We start from the raw sequence: 15,647 nt of genomic DNA, 5'->3' as shown, positions 1-15,647 counted from the left end.
TGTCTTTTGCCCTCTTTACTCACCACGTTGTGGTGTCATGTTTGTTAAGAGTTCTATAGAAAGCATAATCACTGAGACTTGAACTTTATTTATTTTTAAAACATTTATTTATTTGGCTGGGCCGGGTCTTAGTTGTGGCATGCAGGATCTTCTTTGCAGCATGCGGGATCTTTAGTTGGGGCATGCGGACTTCTTAGTTGGGGCATGCGGACTTCTTCGTTGCGTCATGAGGGATCTAGTTCCCCAACCAGGGATCGAACCAGGGGCCCCTGCATTGGGAGCATGGAGTCTTACCCACTGGACCACCAGGGAAGTCCCTAGACTTGAACTTTAGTACTTACCAACCAAGTGTATTGAAATAAATAATCCACCAGTGTATGATAGGTAAAATAGCAAAGGAACACTTTCAAACACTAAACAGATACCAAACAATAACCAAAAAAAAGAAACTCAAAAATTCTGAAATTAAAAAAGTATACTATCCTTTTCACTTAAAAATTTAATAATTTTTAATTACTCTCTACTATTTCCAGCTATTTTTAATGTAGTCCAATTGCTAATTTTGGGTTAATAATTACTTCTTATTACTGTAGGTGAGCCACATACATATTTTTTTTATAATAGCCTTCCTAATGACTTCTTAAAGTCTGTGTTCTAGACTCATTTTTGGGGGCTAGCCTGAAGAATCTTCTCCCTTAAACAGAATCTTCTCTTCTCTGATGGCTCTTCCTGAAGCAGTGCCTTTGTTTGAACTTCTTCTTAAGCAAGCCTTACCCCTTTAGTGTTCTTCAAATGAAAGGTTTTCTTTTGAGCCAGAGCTGACTTCTGTTAGTAACAGAGCAAACTTGGCTTTTAAATGGACAATATTTATTTCAAGTCCTAACCAAAAAGATTAGGTAGTTAAGCTTGAAGCATTTCATAACATAATTATTAAAAGATCTTCATATCACCTATCAAATCAACAAAAGCAGAATTAACAGCACCCCAAAACTAAACCCCAGAACATTTAAGAACAAGGTAGAGGAAAACAGTTTGTCTTCTTAAACCAGCATTTAAGAATGGAGTAGAAGAAAACAGATCCTTCTACTGTAAAAGTATCAAGAGGTCAATTTAGTTTAGCACATTTTCACTGAGTTTGTTCTAGTCTTAGATGCTGGGAATGCAAGGATGATAAAATACAGAGGCAGCGTCTTTGTTGATAAGAACTTCACAAAATTTTTTTAAAGAGGGTGCTCAGGGCTTCCCTGGTGGCACAGTGGTTGAGAGTCCACCTGCCGATGCAGGAGACGCGGGTTCGTGCCCCGGTCCAGGAGGATCTCACATGCCGCGGAGTGACTAGGCCCATGAGCCATGGCCGCTGAGCCTGCGCGTCCGGAGCCTGTGCTCCGCAGTGGGAGAGGCCACAGCAGTGAGAGGCCCGCGTACCGCAAAAACAAACAAACAAACAAAAAAAGAGGGTGCTCAACCTGGGAAGGTAATTATTTTGTCTAGATGGAGGATATTTGGTGATTTTTTTTTGAAATTGCATTCATACTTGAAAAAGCTTATTCTTGATATTTGTCAATCACTGTCAATTACTTGTGGTTTGCATTTCATCTTTGTTCAATTTTGTGGGTTGGATTTATGTTATATTTATAATTTGGAATGTTTTGATATCTTTTAGATTTAGGGTACTTATGCAATAGATTAAGAACTCTAAAGCTGTTTTAGGTAAAAATAAATTAATTCATACTCTATTCATGTTCTAGGACTCTTTTTGGTGATGAGGAACCAATTTTATTTCCTTTAAGATTAACTTAGGGGCTTCCCTGGTGGTGCAGTGGTTAAGAATCTGCCTGCCAATGCAGGGGACACGGGTTCGAGCCCTGGTCCAGGAAGGTCCCACATGCCCCGGAGTAACTAAGCCCGTGCGCCACAACTACTGAGCCTCTGTTCTAGAGCCCGCGAGCCACAACTTCTGAGCCCACGTGCCACAGCTGCTGAAGCCCGCGTGCCTAGAGCCCATGCTCCACAGCAAGAGAAGCCACCACAGTGAGAAGCCGTGCACTGCAACGAGGAGTAGCCCCCGCTTGCAGCAGCTAAAAGCCCGCGCTCAGCACCAAAGACCCAGCGCAGCCAAAAATTTAAAAAATAAAGATTAACTTAAATTTAAGATCACTTTAGAGCATAGAGGTGCAGTGTTTTCTATTTGAAGTCCTTGGGCCAAAGGGATGATGGGAAAAATGCTGCCATTAAAATCCCCGAGAAAAGAGGAAGATGTACTATTCCTCAGAAAATTTCAGAGAAGTTGGGGTGGAGGTGGTCTTTGGAGCAAGAATTTTCCAGTTAATACTTCAGAACCTACTAGGATAATATAATCTATTGGTTGGCACCTCTGGCTGAAACAAGCTTATCTAGTTACTAGTTAAATTTTCTTCCTTTTGTAAATGTAACATTTTTGGTTTTTCCTTCTTTTAGCATAATTCTCCATCCAGTGATGATAGTTCAGACTACAGCCTTGATTCAGAGGTCGAACATACAGAAAGTTCCCACAGAAAAAGAAGTGGTTTCTACAGGGATTATGACATTCCATTTCCTCAGGTATTGCCTTTATTTTTATTGTCATAAAATTTACCATTTTAACTATTTCTTTTTCTCTCTCTCTCTTTTTTTTAAATTGGAGTATAATTGACCTACAACACTGTGTTAGTTCCAGGTGCACAACATAGGATTCAATATTTCTATACATAAAATGATCACCACAATGTTTGGTTACCATCTGTCGCCATACAAAGATATTACATTATTATTAACTGTTTTCCCTATGCTGTACATTTCATGCCTGTGACTCATTTATTTTGCAACTGGAAGTTTGTACCTCTTAATTTCCCTCACCTATTTCATCCCCATTCCCCTCTGGTAACCACTTGTTTGTTCTATCTGTGAATCTGTTCCTGTTTTGTTATGTTTGCTCATTTGTTTTGGTTTTTAGATTCTACATATAAGAGAAATAATAGTGATATTTATCTTTCTCTATCTGCCTTATTTCACTTTGCATAATGCCCTCTAAGTCCATCCTTATTGTCACAAATGGCAAGATTTCATTCTTTTTTATGGCTGAGTAATATTCCATTGTATATATACTGCATATACTGCGTGTGTGTGCATATATATATATATATATATATATATATATATATATACTGCATCTTCTTTATCCATTCATCTATTAATGGACACTTAGGTTGCTTCCATATCTTGGCTATTATAAACAATGCAGCAGTGAACATAGGGGTGCATATATCTTTTCAAATTAGTGTTTTTATTTTCTCTGGGAAAATACCCCAAAGTGGAATTGCTGGATATTTGGTAGTTCGATTTTTAATATTTTGAGAAATCTCTGTACTGTTTTCCACAGTGGCTGCACCAATTTACATTCCCACCAACAGCGTACAAGTGTTCCCTTTCCTCCACATTTTCACCAACACTTGTTATTTCTTGTCTTTTTTTTTTTTTTTTTTTTTTGTGGCACGCGGGCCTCCCACCGCTGTGGCCCCTCCCGCTGCGGAGCACAGGCTCCGGACGCGCAGGCTCAGCAGCCACGGCCCACAGGCCCAGCCGCTCCGCGGCATATGGGATCCTCCCAGACCGGGGCACGAACCCGTATCCCCTGCATCGGCAGGCGGACTCCCAACCACTGCGCCACCAGGGAGGCCCTATTTCTTGTCTTTTTGACGATAGCCATTCTGCCAGGTGTGAGGTGATATATCCTTGTGGGTTTGTTTTTTTTTAATTAATTAATTATTTTTGGTTGCATTGGGTCTTTGTTGCCGTGCACCGGCTTTCTCTAGTTGCAGGGAGCGGGGGCTACTCTTCGTTGCGGTGCACGGTGGCTTCTCTTGCTGTGGAGCACAGGCTCTAGGCACATGGGCTTCAGTAGTTGTGGCGCACGGGCTCAGTAGTTGTAGTTCACGGGCTCTAGAGCACAGGCTCAGTAGTTGTGGCGCACGGGCTTAGCTGCTCCGCGGCATGTGGGATCTTCCTGGTCCAGGGCTCAAACCCATGTCCCCTGCATTGGCAGGCGGGTTCTTAACCACTGCGCCACCAGGGGAGCCCTATCCTTGTGGTTTTGATTTGCATTTCCCTGATGATTAGTGATGCTGAGCATCTTTTCATGTGTCTGTTGGCCATTTGTATGTCTTTGGAAAAATTCTCTATTTTCACCATTTTAAGATATACAGTTCAGTGACATTAAATTTATTTATAATGTTGTGCAACCATCACTCTGTCCATTTCCAGGACTTTTTCATCTTCCTAAACAGAAGCCATGTACCTATCAAGCAATAATACCTAATTTCCCCCTCCCTCCACTCCTGGTAACCACTATTCTACTTTCCATCTCTGTGAATTTGCCTGCTCTAGGTACTTCATATAGGTGGAATCATGCTGTATTTGTCCTTTTATGTCTGGCTTATTTCACTTACCATAATGTTTTCAAGGTTCATCTGTGTTGTAGTACATATCAGAATTTCCTTCCTTTTCAAAACTGTATAATATTCAATTATGTGTATATACCACATTTTGTCAATAGATACTTGGATTGCTTCCACCTTTTGCGTATTGTGAATAATGCTGCTATGAGCGTGGGTGTATAGGTATCTCTTTGAGACTCTGCTCTCAATTCTTTGGAGTATAGACCTAGGAGTGGAATTGCTTGATGATATGTTACTTCTACATTTAACTTTCTGAGGAACTACCAACTGTTTCCCACAAAGGCTGCACCATTTTACATTTCCACCAACAATGCATGAGATTTTTCTGATTTCTCCACATCCTTGTGAAGCTTGTTATTTTCTGTTTTTGTTTGTTTGTTTTGTTTTGGATAACAGCCTTCCTAATTGGTGTGAAATGATATCTCACTGTGGTTTTTTTTTTTTTTTTTTTTTTTTTTTGTGGTACGCGGGCCTCTCACTGCCGTGGCCTCTCCCGTTGCAGAGCACAGGCTCCGGACGCGCAGGCCCAGCGGCCACGGCTCACGGGCCCAGCCGCTCCGCGGCATGTGGGATCCTCCCAGACCGGGGCACGAACCCGTGTCCCCTGCATCGGCAGGCGGACTCTCAACCACTGCGCCACCAGGGAAGCCCTCACTGTGGTTTTGAGTTACTACTTTTTAAAGAGAAAAATTAAACTTTCAATTTCATTCTTTGCTTTCTGATATTTAAAAAAATATTTTATAAGACATATGCTACAAATTTTAAACCTTTGAAAATAAAGAATACGTCATGTATTTGTCTGTTAGGGCTGCCATAACAACATACCACAGACTGGTGGCTTAAACAACAGAAATTTATTTTCTCACAGTCTGGAGGCTAGATCTGAGTCCAAGATCGAGGTGCTGGCAGGTTTGGTTTCCTCTGAGGGCCACAGGGGAAGGATCTGTTTAGGTCTTTCTCCTTGGCTTGTACATGGTCACCTTCATGCTGCTTTGTCCTCACATGATCATTCCTCTGTGCACGTGGACTCTTGGTGTCTCTGTGTGTCCACATTTCCTCTTATAAGGGCAGCAGTCAAATTGGATCAGGGCCCACCCTAACATCCTCATTTTAACTTAATCACCTCTTTAAAGGCCCTTTCTCTAAACACTCATATTTTGAGGTACTGGGGGTTAGGGCTTCAGTATATGAATTTTGTGCCACCTACCTCTTCAAGTGCAAACATTATTTGATGTGTTTTAAACAGAAAAAAAATTAAAACAACATGATATACTTTATGTCTTCCTTAAATATGTTGCACTGTATGAACAGAATCTTCAATCTAAATACTATTTTGTGCTAGAAAAATCCTGATGCTCTCAGGAGCACTGAGCAGTATTCAGGTCAGTGTGCATGTATCTGAAAAACCCCAGACTTTCTGAGTTCTGGTGGGTGGGGGTCGCTAAGACTTCCGCTTTTTCCACACTCTGGACTCCTTTTGTTCCCAAAGATTGAAAGGATAGTCAGAAATGCTGTTGAACCTTTCAGATGATTTTTCATGCTGGGCTGATGCTTTCAGAGCAAAAACAGCTCCAAATACTGCTCACTTCTGGGGATTTTCATCTACTCCATGGGTAACGGTTCAGTAATCCTTCACTAATTTGTTAGCTCTCTGATGTCTACAGTGGTCTGAAAAAAATATCTTGTCTATCTCTGCATTTTTTTTAGGAGGAGGACTGATCTGAATTAAATTACCTAGTCTGCCATTAGAAGAGAAAGTTCAGGATCATTTCCTTCACATATGGTTTAGTGTTGACTCACTGAGGTTAGAAAGTATATCCTAAAAATCTCATTTAATTAGATAACAAGTATCTACTGTATGACACTTCTACAGTTATAGGCCGACAATAGAATATAGTATTAGCATCTAGCTATTAAATTAGAGGACTTAATATATCTCCTTTTTCCTCATCCTTGTTCAGGGTCTCCTGTTCTCTTATTTCATGCTTAGAGTGATAGCCTGTGTAACAGAAACCAAATCTGCCCCCACAGACATTCTAGCAGGTAGATAGCCTAATAATCAATAAGCAAAGTGATGAGAGAAACTATATCCTTCAGTAAAATTTATAGTCTTTTTCATTTCTTTTATCTTCAGGAGGGCTTTTAAAAATACTTGCTAGATCTTTGCTGGTGAGTACATTTTGTTCATTCCAAATGGTGAACATGTGAAGCAGGAGATACTGTCCTAGAGACCTGGGGCTGCTCTGTAACCCCTCATTCATTTAGCGCTTCCTGGAGAGCTTGCACCGCATGGGTGGTGCCCTGATGCAAACACTAAGCACTGCAGCAAGCCACATTAGAGTCTGTCACTGCAGAAGAAGCCCTGAGGTTTGCATAATTAGAGGGCTATTAGGATTATTTGCAGTTGGGAAAACAAGGGAGGGATGGATTGAAAGTTTAGGGATAATTCTGCTTGAAAAAGTAGGAATTATGGAGATTATTTTTGTAAAGGCTGTGAAAAATCAGAGAATTGGATTAATATTAAGACTTAAAGCTTTTGTGAAAAGCATCTAATCTCTAGAGAAAAATTCATACTCGCCCATTAACAGAGAGTAATCCTTGCTCATTAGGCATTGAAATATATTATTGAAGAATTAATGTAATCACAGTTTTTATAAAAGGAAATGTAAGTACCACTCAACTAATTAATTAATCTTCAACTTAATCAAAGCAATTATTTTTTGTTTTATTTTCATAGTGGCTTTTTTTAAAACGTAAGAAACTGCCTTTTGGCTATAATTGTAAATCCCCTTCTGAATTTCTGAAGTGCTAGACTGAGAACAGTTTATAAACTTTAAAAATGTTGCTTAAAAAAATTTGGAAGTCTAATATAATGTCTTCAAAATTTCAAATTGATGAGCTAATTGATTTTCTTGATTGCTTTAGTTATATACTTTTTCTCTATTTTATAATTGCTGAAAAGGACTTAGTATTTCTCTTAATTTTACTTTTTATTTTTTTTGAATTTTATTTTATTGTTATTTTTTATACAGCAGGTTCTCATTAGTTATCTGTTTTATACATATTAGCGTATATATGTCAATCCCAATCTCCCAGTTCATACCACCACCACCACCACCACCACTACCACCTGCCCCCGCCCCGGCTTTCCCCCCATGGTGTCCATACGTTTGTTCTCTACATCTGTGTCTCTATTTCTGCCCTGCAAACTGGTTCATCTGTACCATTTTTCTAGGTTCCACATATATGAGTTAATATACGATATTTGTTTTTCTCTTTCTGACTTACTTCACTCTGTATGTTCTCTGCATTTTATTAAAAACACAGTCTCATGTTGGTATTCTGCCAGGGCAGTATTTTTATATCACATTTAAAATGTACTAAACTGTAAATGAGTCATGGTCTGACTTTTTCTAGATCCTCAAGCTATAATTATGTGCAATTTTTTCTTGCTTTCTTATAAAAAGATTGAGAATAGATATGATAGAAGTAATAAAATATTTCAGTGAATAGAGTTATACTTGAATACTATCATTAAATGAACTTCTAGGACTACAATGTATTTTTTGTTTTTACATGCTTTAGTAAAAAGCAATAAAATTAATAATGTATAAGTGCAATAAATAATTTCTAATGAGCAATTTATTCATTAGATGTTTTTTACTATTAGGGAAATCTCTGTTTTTTCTATTAGACCTCAAATATAAATATTTTCTTTTTACAAATTTGACTTTACATATAGTTTTTTAATTAAATATATTATGCTTAAACGTGTCATTTGGGAATTTTTGAATCTTAGGAGACTCTATATATTTTCTACCCTTGCTCCAAGCTATTTCACTATTCTTTTTTTTCTGTTCTCAAAAAGACCTCTTCAGTTTTTTGGAGACGGAATTTCTGTATGACAGTATGGATTTTAAAGTACTCTTATGTGTATAAATATCGAGGCATGGAGCATGAGAAACATAAGACATGGACATGGAAAACAAAAAGTGAACAAGACACACTCTCCAGCAATGTTCTATGAACATTATAATGTTTAATAACATCAGAGTAGCATTTAGCTTTTTGAACTTAGTTTTAAATAGTGCCATAGATAAGTTCTAACCAAGAGGCAGAACTAATAACTGTCTTTTCCCCTTCTTTCTCCCAACTTTCTGGGGGAAAAAAGATGTCCTGTGTTACTATCAATGCCTACATATAACTGAAAAATCTTGATAATGGTTGTGCGTTTTCACTTAGCATGGACATATATCAGGAAGCTACATGGCATCAAAGAAGAGTCAACATAACAGAAAATTTAAAAGTAAAGAATATGATGAGTACAGTACCTACAGTGATGATAACTTTGGTAACTACAGTGATGACAACTTTGGTAACTACAGTCAGGAAACAGAGGAAGATTTTGCCAGTCAGCTGAAACAATACAGGCAAGCTAAAGAAACCTCAAATACTACTTTAGGATCATCATTTTCTAAAGAACCAGGGAAAAAACAAAGATTGAAAGGAATTCAGCAAGGTAAGTTTGAAATTGTCTGTTTTTTAATATGAGAACCTTATTAACACAGGTAAATATGAAGTAAAATCTTAAATTTCTTTGCCCTTTCTCATGATCAGCTTATTCCTGTGCTTCCTGAATTCGTTTTTATTTATTTTGTAGACCTTGAGGACAAAAATCTACAAATATTTCAATCTGCATGATATCTTAAAATTTGAATTTAAAAGATTTCTTAATATTTTTAAAGTGTATAAAAATGTAAAACAACTTTCCTGTTATGTTTTTCCCCTCCCTTCTATATGGTATCAGTATACTGAAAGAAATAACCTACCTTTTTCAGCTGTCTCTGTTACTCTGTATTACTTTATGTTTTAGACCTGTAAGGACAGAATCCTGGGAAGCTATTCTTTTACTAGGCTTTAAAATGTAGTGATCATCTTTGCTATGTAAATGTACTCAGGACAATAGACATTCTTCAGGATCAGAAATAAGAACATAATCTAAAGAAATTTCTAGAGTGATAACCTATTCATCTGCTATATTGAGGTACCTCGTCCCTGGAGAGACCAGTACAAGATTGCCATAGAAATTATGGGTCACATCAGGGTCAAATCAGCCTTAAGAACTGTCCAGTCAATATGTCTGCTTCAAGAAAACTGGAGCGAGATGAGGCTGAGGTGAAGTAGTGAGCACCCAAGCCCTATGTAACTATCATTTAATTATCATTGAAAAAAGGAATCAGTTATGAGTAAATTTGGTTATTTTTATGGCTTTATTTTTTCTTGATTTCCAAGCAAAATTCCTTTGAAAAATGTGGATCTAGGCTTTGTTGAACTAAAGAGACAGGAATTTGTCTATGCATATGCTATTGTAATTAGTAAGTTTGTTCCTGGAGTCCAGACATAGTGGTGTCAGGGATCATTCCACTTGGGGAATAAGGGGAATGTAGAGGCCTTGTTCATCCCTTCCCACCTGGGGTTCTTCCTTTCAAACTCTTTCTGTTTGTTCTGTTAAAGAATTGAGTATTGCATTTTATTTTGACTTTCATTTTTCCCCCAGAATTATGAAAATAATATATGGTCAAATGTAGAAAACTTTTTCTATGTGTAGAAAAGATAACCCAGCAAAGATCAAAGATAAAACAAAAGCAGTTTGAATCCCTACTCCCAGAGACAATTACTATTAATATTTTTGGTATACTTTTTTTTTTTTGGCTGTGCCACAGCTTGTGGGATCTTAGTTCCCCAGCCAGGGATCCAACCAGGCCCCCTGCAGTAGAATCACGGAGTCCTAACCACTGGACTGCCAGGGAATTCCCCGGTATACATTCATCTAGATTTTTTTTTTTTTTTGCCGTACGCGGGCCTCTCACTGTTGTGGCCTCTCCCGTTGCGGAGCACAGGCTCCAGACGCGCAGGCCCAGCGGCCACGGCTCACGGGCCCAGCCGCTCCGCGCCATGTGGGATCTTCCCGGACCGGGGCACGAACCCGTGTCCCCTGCATCGGCAGGCGGACTCTCAACCACTGCGCCACCTGGGAAGCCCCATCTAGAATTTTTTGACAATTATTTTTTAACAAAAAACTATACACTGTTATAACTTGGTTTTTTCCCTTAACTGTGAATTGTATCTCAGTCATTCTTATGTTAATGAGTAGATTTTAATGTCTACATTCTATTCAATTAAATAGATATGCCGTAATTTGTCTAATAAACTGTTAGGTTTGTTTGTTAGTAATTATTTGGGATTTAAGTTGCACCCATTTTTAAAAATTCTGTGATTAACCCTGCATATCTATACATATCTTGGCAAACATTTTTTTTTTTGAGAGTAAATGCTGAAATGTAGAATTGAGTCAAAAGACATAGCTACATTTGAAGATTTTTGATCCATATACAAAGTTGATATCCAAAAAGGTGATGTAGCAATTTATAACACCCCTGCCAGTGTGTGCAAATGCCAATTTCTTCAAATCCCTACCAACATTATTCTTTGAGGTGAAAATAGTTATGTTATCTTTAAATTTTTAATTTCTTTTATTTCTTTAATGAAGTGAAACATTTTTCTATATATCTATCGGCTATTTTGTAGGTTTAATATCATTAGAAAACTTATTAGTTCAATATGACTTTGGTATAATGAGAAATCACTTTGTATTATAACTTACTACTCAAATATATAATTTTAGTCATTTGAGTATCTCTTTAGAGACTTTTAAATATCAAGTTTTTCAAAAGTAAAAGACAAGTATAAATTTTGCTTGGAGATATATGTGATGTCTATTCAACATTATCAGTAGAAACTCAATTTGCCACAAATTAATCACTAATACCTACAATGTCTTCCTTAGAGATGAATGTACTATTTAATTCTCTTAAAAACAGAAAATATTGTTAATTGCTTATTCTAAGGAAAATGGAGAAGAATAAAACTAGATTTGACCTCTCCAGCCATGTATATATTCTTGTTTCTTGCCTTCCTTGTGTTGATAACATCCCTTAAGAAACAAAACAGTAAGGAGCAGTACCCACGAAGCAAAATGTAAAGACAATTAATTTTTTTCACTGAATCTAAAGGGAAAAAAAGAATACACTATACATTATAGACTATTTAAAATATGCTATTCCCTGTAAACTAGTAGATTGTCTAGTGTGCCGTTTTTTTTAACTATCTGAAGTACATTTTAACTTTTTTAGGTATTGAACAGAGGGTTAAAAGTTTTAATGTTGCTCGTGGACGCGGCTTGCCGAAGAAAATCAAACGCAAAGACCGTGGAGGAAGGGCCAATAAAGGGCCTAATGTGTTTTCAGGAACGGATGACTTTCAAGAGGTACTGAGAATTTATATATAATGAGGAGAGGAGCTTTTCCATTTTGTAACTTATTTGGCTGCAAAAGAAAGCATTGTGATTTTTTTTAAAATTTATTTATTTTATTTATTTACTTTTGGCTGCACCGGGTCTTTGTTGCTGCGCGTGGGCTTTCTCTAGTTGCAGTGAGCAGGAGCTACTCTTCATTGCCGTGAGCGGGCTTCTCACTGCAGTGGCTTCCCTTGTTGAGGAGCACGGGCTCTGGGTGCGCGGGCTCAGTAGTTGTGGCATGAGGGCTCAGTAGTTGTGGTGCACGGGCTTAGTTGCTCCGTGGCATGTGGGATCTTCCCGGACCAGGGCTTGAACCCGTGTCCCCTGCATTGGCAGGCGGATTCTTAACCACTGTGCCATCAGGGAAGCCCAGCATTGTGATTTTAATGCTACTTTCCTAGTAAATGAAACATTTCCAGTTCAGATCGAATGAGTATAGATGAATTCCAGAAAAGAAGTATTGTTTTAATTAGTTTTGATAGCAGTACACAGATGCACGCTTTGGTGCCCTCGAAATAAAATCGGTAAGTTGCAAAGCAGCTCAAAATAAAATTGATACGTCTGGAAGCAAACATGTTTGTTCTATGAGTTCTCTGTTGTACTTTCCTTTCCTAGGAGTCATGGTCCCTAGATGGAAGTGGCAATAAAATGCTAATAGCTCAATACGTAGCAGGACCAAGAGGGGAGATAGTGGTAAATTCACTTACTTATTACAGTTAAAATCATTAAAAGAGAAGAAAGGAGGTATAAATGGTTGGAAAGATGAATTTATGAACTATGTGTATAGTAGATATTGAATAAATATATGTTGAATTTAACAGTACATTTCAACCTTGTAGCGACTTTCTGGATTAGAGTGGTCCAATTCCTGTATTCTGCCACTGTTCCAGTAAGATTTGATTGAATTGTACAGAGCAAGGGTGGGTTATCAGTAGCTGCAACCTTGATTGATAGAAAAGGGATAGTAGGGGCTTCCCTGGTGGTGCAGTGACTAAGAATCCGCCTGCCAATGCAGGGGACACGGGTTCGAGCCCTGGTCCAGGAAGATCCCACATGCCGCAGAGCAACTAAGTACGTGCGCCACAACTACTGAGCCCACGTGCCACAACAACTGAAGCCCACGTGCCACAACTACTGAAGCCCATGCGCCTAGAGCCCGTGCTCCGCAACAAGAGAAGCCACTGCGATGAGAAGCCCGCGCACTGCAACGAAGAGTAACCCCCGCTCACCACAACTAGAGAAAGCCTGTGCACAGCAACAAAGACCCAATGTGGCCAAAGTTTTTTTTTTAAATTAAAAAAAAAAGAAAAGGGATAGTAACATATTGTAATTGGAAAATGCTCAGTTTTCTCATTTATGGGTTTAAAGATAATGGGCAAAGATTTCTTAATATGTACTCATTAATGTACTACTTAGGGAGTTGTTAACAGAAAAAAGAAATTTGGGCCCAAATGAATTTGTGAAACCTAGCACATGCTACGCTACTCTTGGGGATTCTCAGTCAACATTAATGTATTAAACACTCTGAGCAGGTTAGGCATAAAGAAGTCTGTTTTACTTTGTTCAACCCATCATTTTCAAAATTTACTTGACCATGAACTCTTTTTTTCCTACACACCTACTAACATTTACTCTTAACTCACTGCTCCATGGAAACAAACTTAGAATTTCTGAGTGACTATAACCTGCCTGTCCATCTTTCTAGACAAGTATAGATGTCTAGGATGTGCTGCTTTCACTAGACCAAATTAATATGAATGTTTTCTAAATAAGCCTTCTCCTATATTCAGTACTTATACCCTATATGTGAAAAAAAATTAGCTTCCAAGAAAGTATGGCATTGATCATGTTACTGCCTATCTCTGAGCTTCAGTTTGATCGATCTGTAAAATTAGAGTACAGTAACTCTAATGGCCTCTAACTAATGGCTTCTTCAAGCACTAATATTTTAGATGTTTGCAGATCTGGGCTGCAACTAAAAGATTTCTTTATCATGTAGTAGAAAATCAGAATAAATTCTTTCTTTTACATTTATCAGATTTAGAATATTTTTCCTTTATCAAGATTAAAATATGTTATCAACACTATGTCAGTTTATTGGCTCTCATGAGAGATTTCTTCTTACGGTTCCAGAAATAAGCAGGAGCGTGTCAGAGTCCAAGGAAGCAGCTCATTTTCAGGAGTGCTTTGGTGGAGGCCCATCCAGGGTAGAGTGAACATACTTGGAGTGGCCAACATAGATCCATTTTTACCCTTGCCTTTTCAAGGAGTATAAGATCCTCCAAAGGCCAGATAAATTTAGGAATACCTGCATGTCCACACTAATTTTCTTGAAAACTCAAGTATAGTCACAGAACATGCAAACTTTTGATGGATTTTAAAGACTTATTCATTCTTTTGGCCATAAAACTCCTAAAATTTTTTAGTCTTTATAGTAGCTATTAAATTTTTTTATAAATACATATTCTTTTCCCAGTAGATCCTTTAATTTCCTCCTCCTTTTAGTATATTTAAAAAATCCTTTATGCTCTTGTTCCCTATACCAATATAATACATCCTCTAGAGTAAATAAATTTTAAAATCACCAAGTGGGTAGTTTGGTTTTTCCCTCCCTTTCTCTGTCTTTTCCTTCTCTCTCTCTTTCTTTCTTTCTTTTTTTTTTTTTTTTTTTTCTGGCCACACCACACAGCTTGCGGGATCCTAGTTCCCTGACCAGGGATCAAACCCATGCCCCCTGCGGTAGAAGCGCAGAGTCCTAACCCTGGACCACCAGGGAATTCCTTCTCCCTCTTTCTTGAATTGTGTTTTCTTTGAAACAGTGTGATATAGTGCAAAGAGTTCTATCTTGATTCTACTAACGTGAAACGTAACCTTTGGCAAGTCACTAACTTCACTAATCTTCAGTTTTCATATTAGTCCAATAAGGGTGATGAACTAGATTACTTCTGTCATTCTTCCAGCTCTTATAGTTCATAAAAGATCTTAAGGATAGAGGACAACACAACATTGTGAATCAACTATACTCCTATATAAAATAAAAAGTAAATTAAAAATTTAAAAAAGGATAGAGAACATTTGTGGTTCTTCTGTAGGCTCAAGCTTAAAAGATCAGATCTTCTAGGCACTTTATTTTATCCTGAAATTTTGTTTAAGTTGCTTTAGATTTTCTAGAATACCTTGATTATAGTCAGTTTTCCCATAGTTATTGGTACTGCAATACTTACTACTCGTTTAAACAGAACTAAACTGGAAAAAAACAGCCCCCCGCGATCCTCCATTAAGACAACGAGGTGTATCATTAGAAAGTAACATAGAAAGAGAGAGTTATTAAAGAAACATAGGTACAACTTGGTACATTTTTTCAGTGTTTTTTTGGGGGGGAGGATGATTACCTAATATTTTTACTTTTTAATTTCAGAGTTATATTCCTCAAGTTGGCTCATTGACTTTGCACAATGCACTCTCTTTGGCTGCCTTTTTTTGTTTGTTTTCTTTTCTTTTTTTGCGGTACGCGGGCCTCTCACTGTTGTGGCCTCTCCCGTTGCGGAGCACAGGCTTCGGACGCGCAGGCTCAGCGGCCATGGCTCACGGGCCCCGCCGCTCTGCGGCATGTGGAATCTTCCCGGACCGGGACGCGAACCCATGTCCCCTGTATCGGCAGGCAGACTCTCAACCACTGCGCCACCAGGGAAGCCCTGGCTGCCTATTTTATTACAGCCACAATTCCTTGTACAGAAGGCATATGTGAACTGGTCATTTATATCTACTTGTTCTAAGTGAGCCTAGAAATAGAAAATGTTTGTAAGTAAAATTTACAT

At 38.1% G+C, this 15,647-nt stretch overlaps 1 protein-coding gene across 1 annotated transcript in view; it reads left to right on the top strand.

Moving 5' to 3' along the window:
• ZC3H6 (zinc finger CCCH-type containing 6) overlaps positions 1–15,647 on the top strand; it is a gene marked incomplete at its 3' end in the record, with an annotated part of 53,554 nt that overhangs the window by 24,232 nt on the left and 13,675 nt on the right. The window contains exons 3-5 of the mRNA XM_079720399.1: positions 2,458–2,580; positions 8,715–8,991; positions 11,666–11,799. Coding sequence (XP_079576525.1) covers positions 2,458–2,580; positions 8,715–8,991; positions 11,666–11,799 — 534 coding nt within the window. The remainder of the gene's footprint in view (positions 1–2,457; positions 2,581–8,714; positions 8,992–11,665; positions 11,800–15,647) is intronic.

The sequence above is a fragment of the Hyperoodon ampullatus genome (assembly GCF_949752795.1).
Source record: "Hyperoodon ampullatus genome assembly, chromosome: 15".
NCBI lineage: Eukaryota > Metazoa > Chordata > Mammalia > Artiodactyla > Ziphiidae > Hyperoodon > Hyperoodon ampullatus.
The sequence above is the reverse complement of the archived record's forward strand: the minus strand, read 5'-3'. Positions and strand labels throughout refer to the sequence as shown.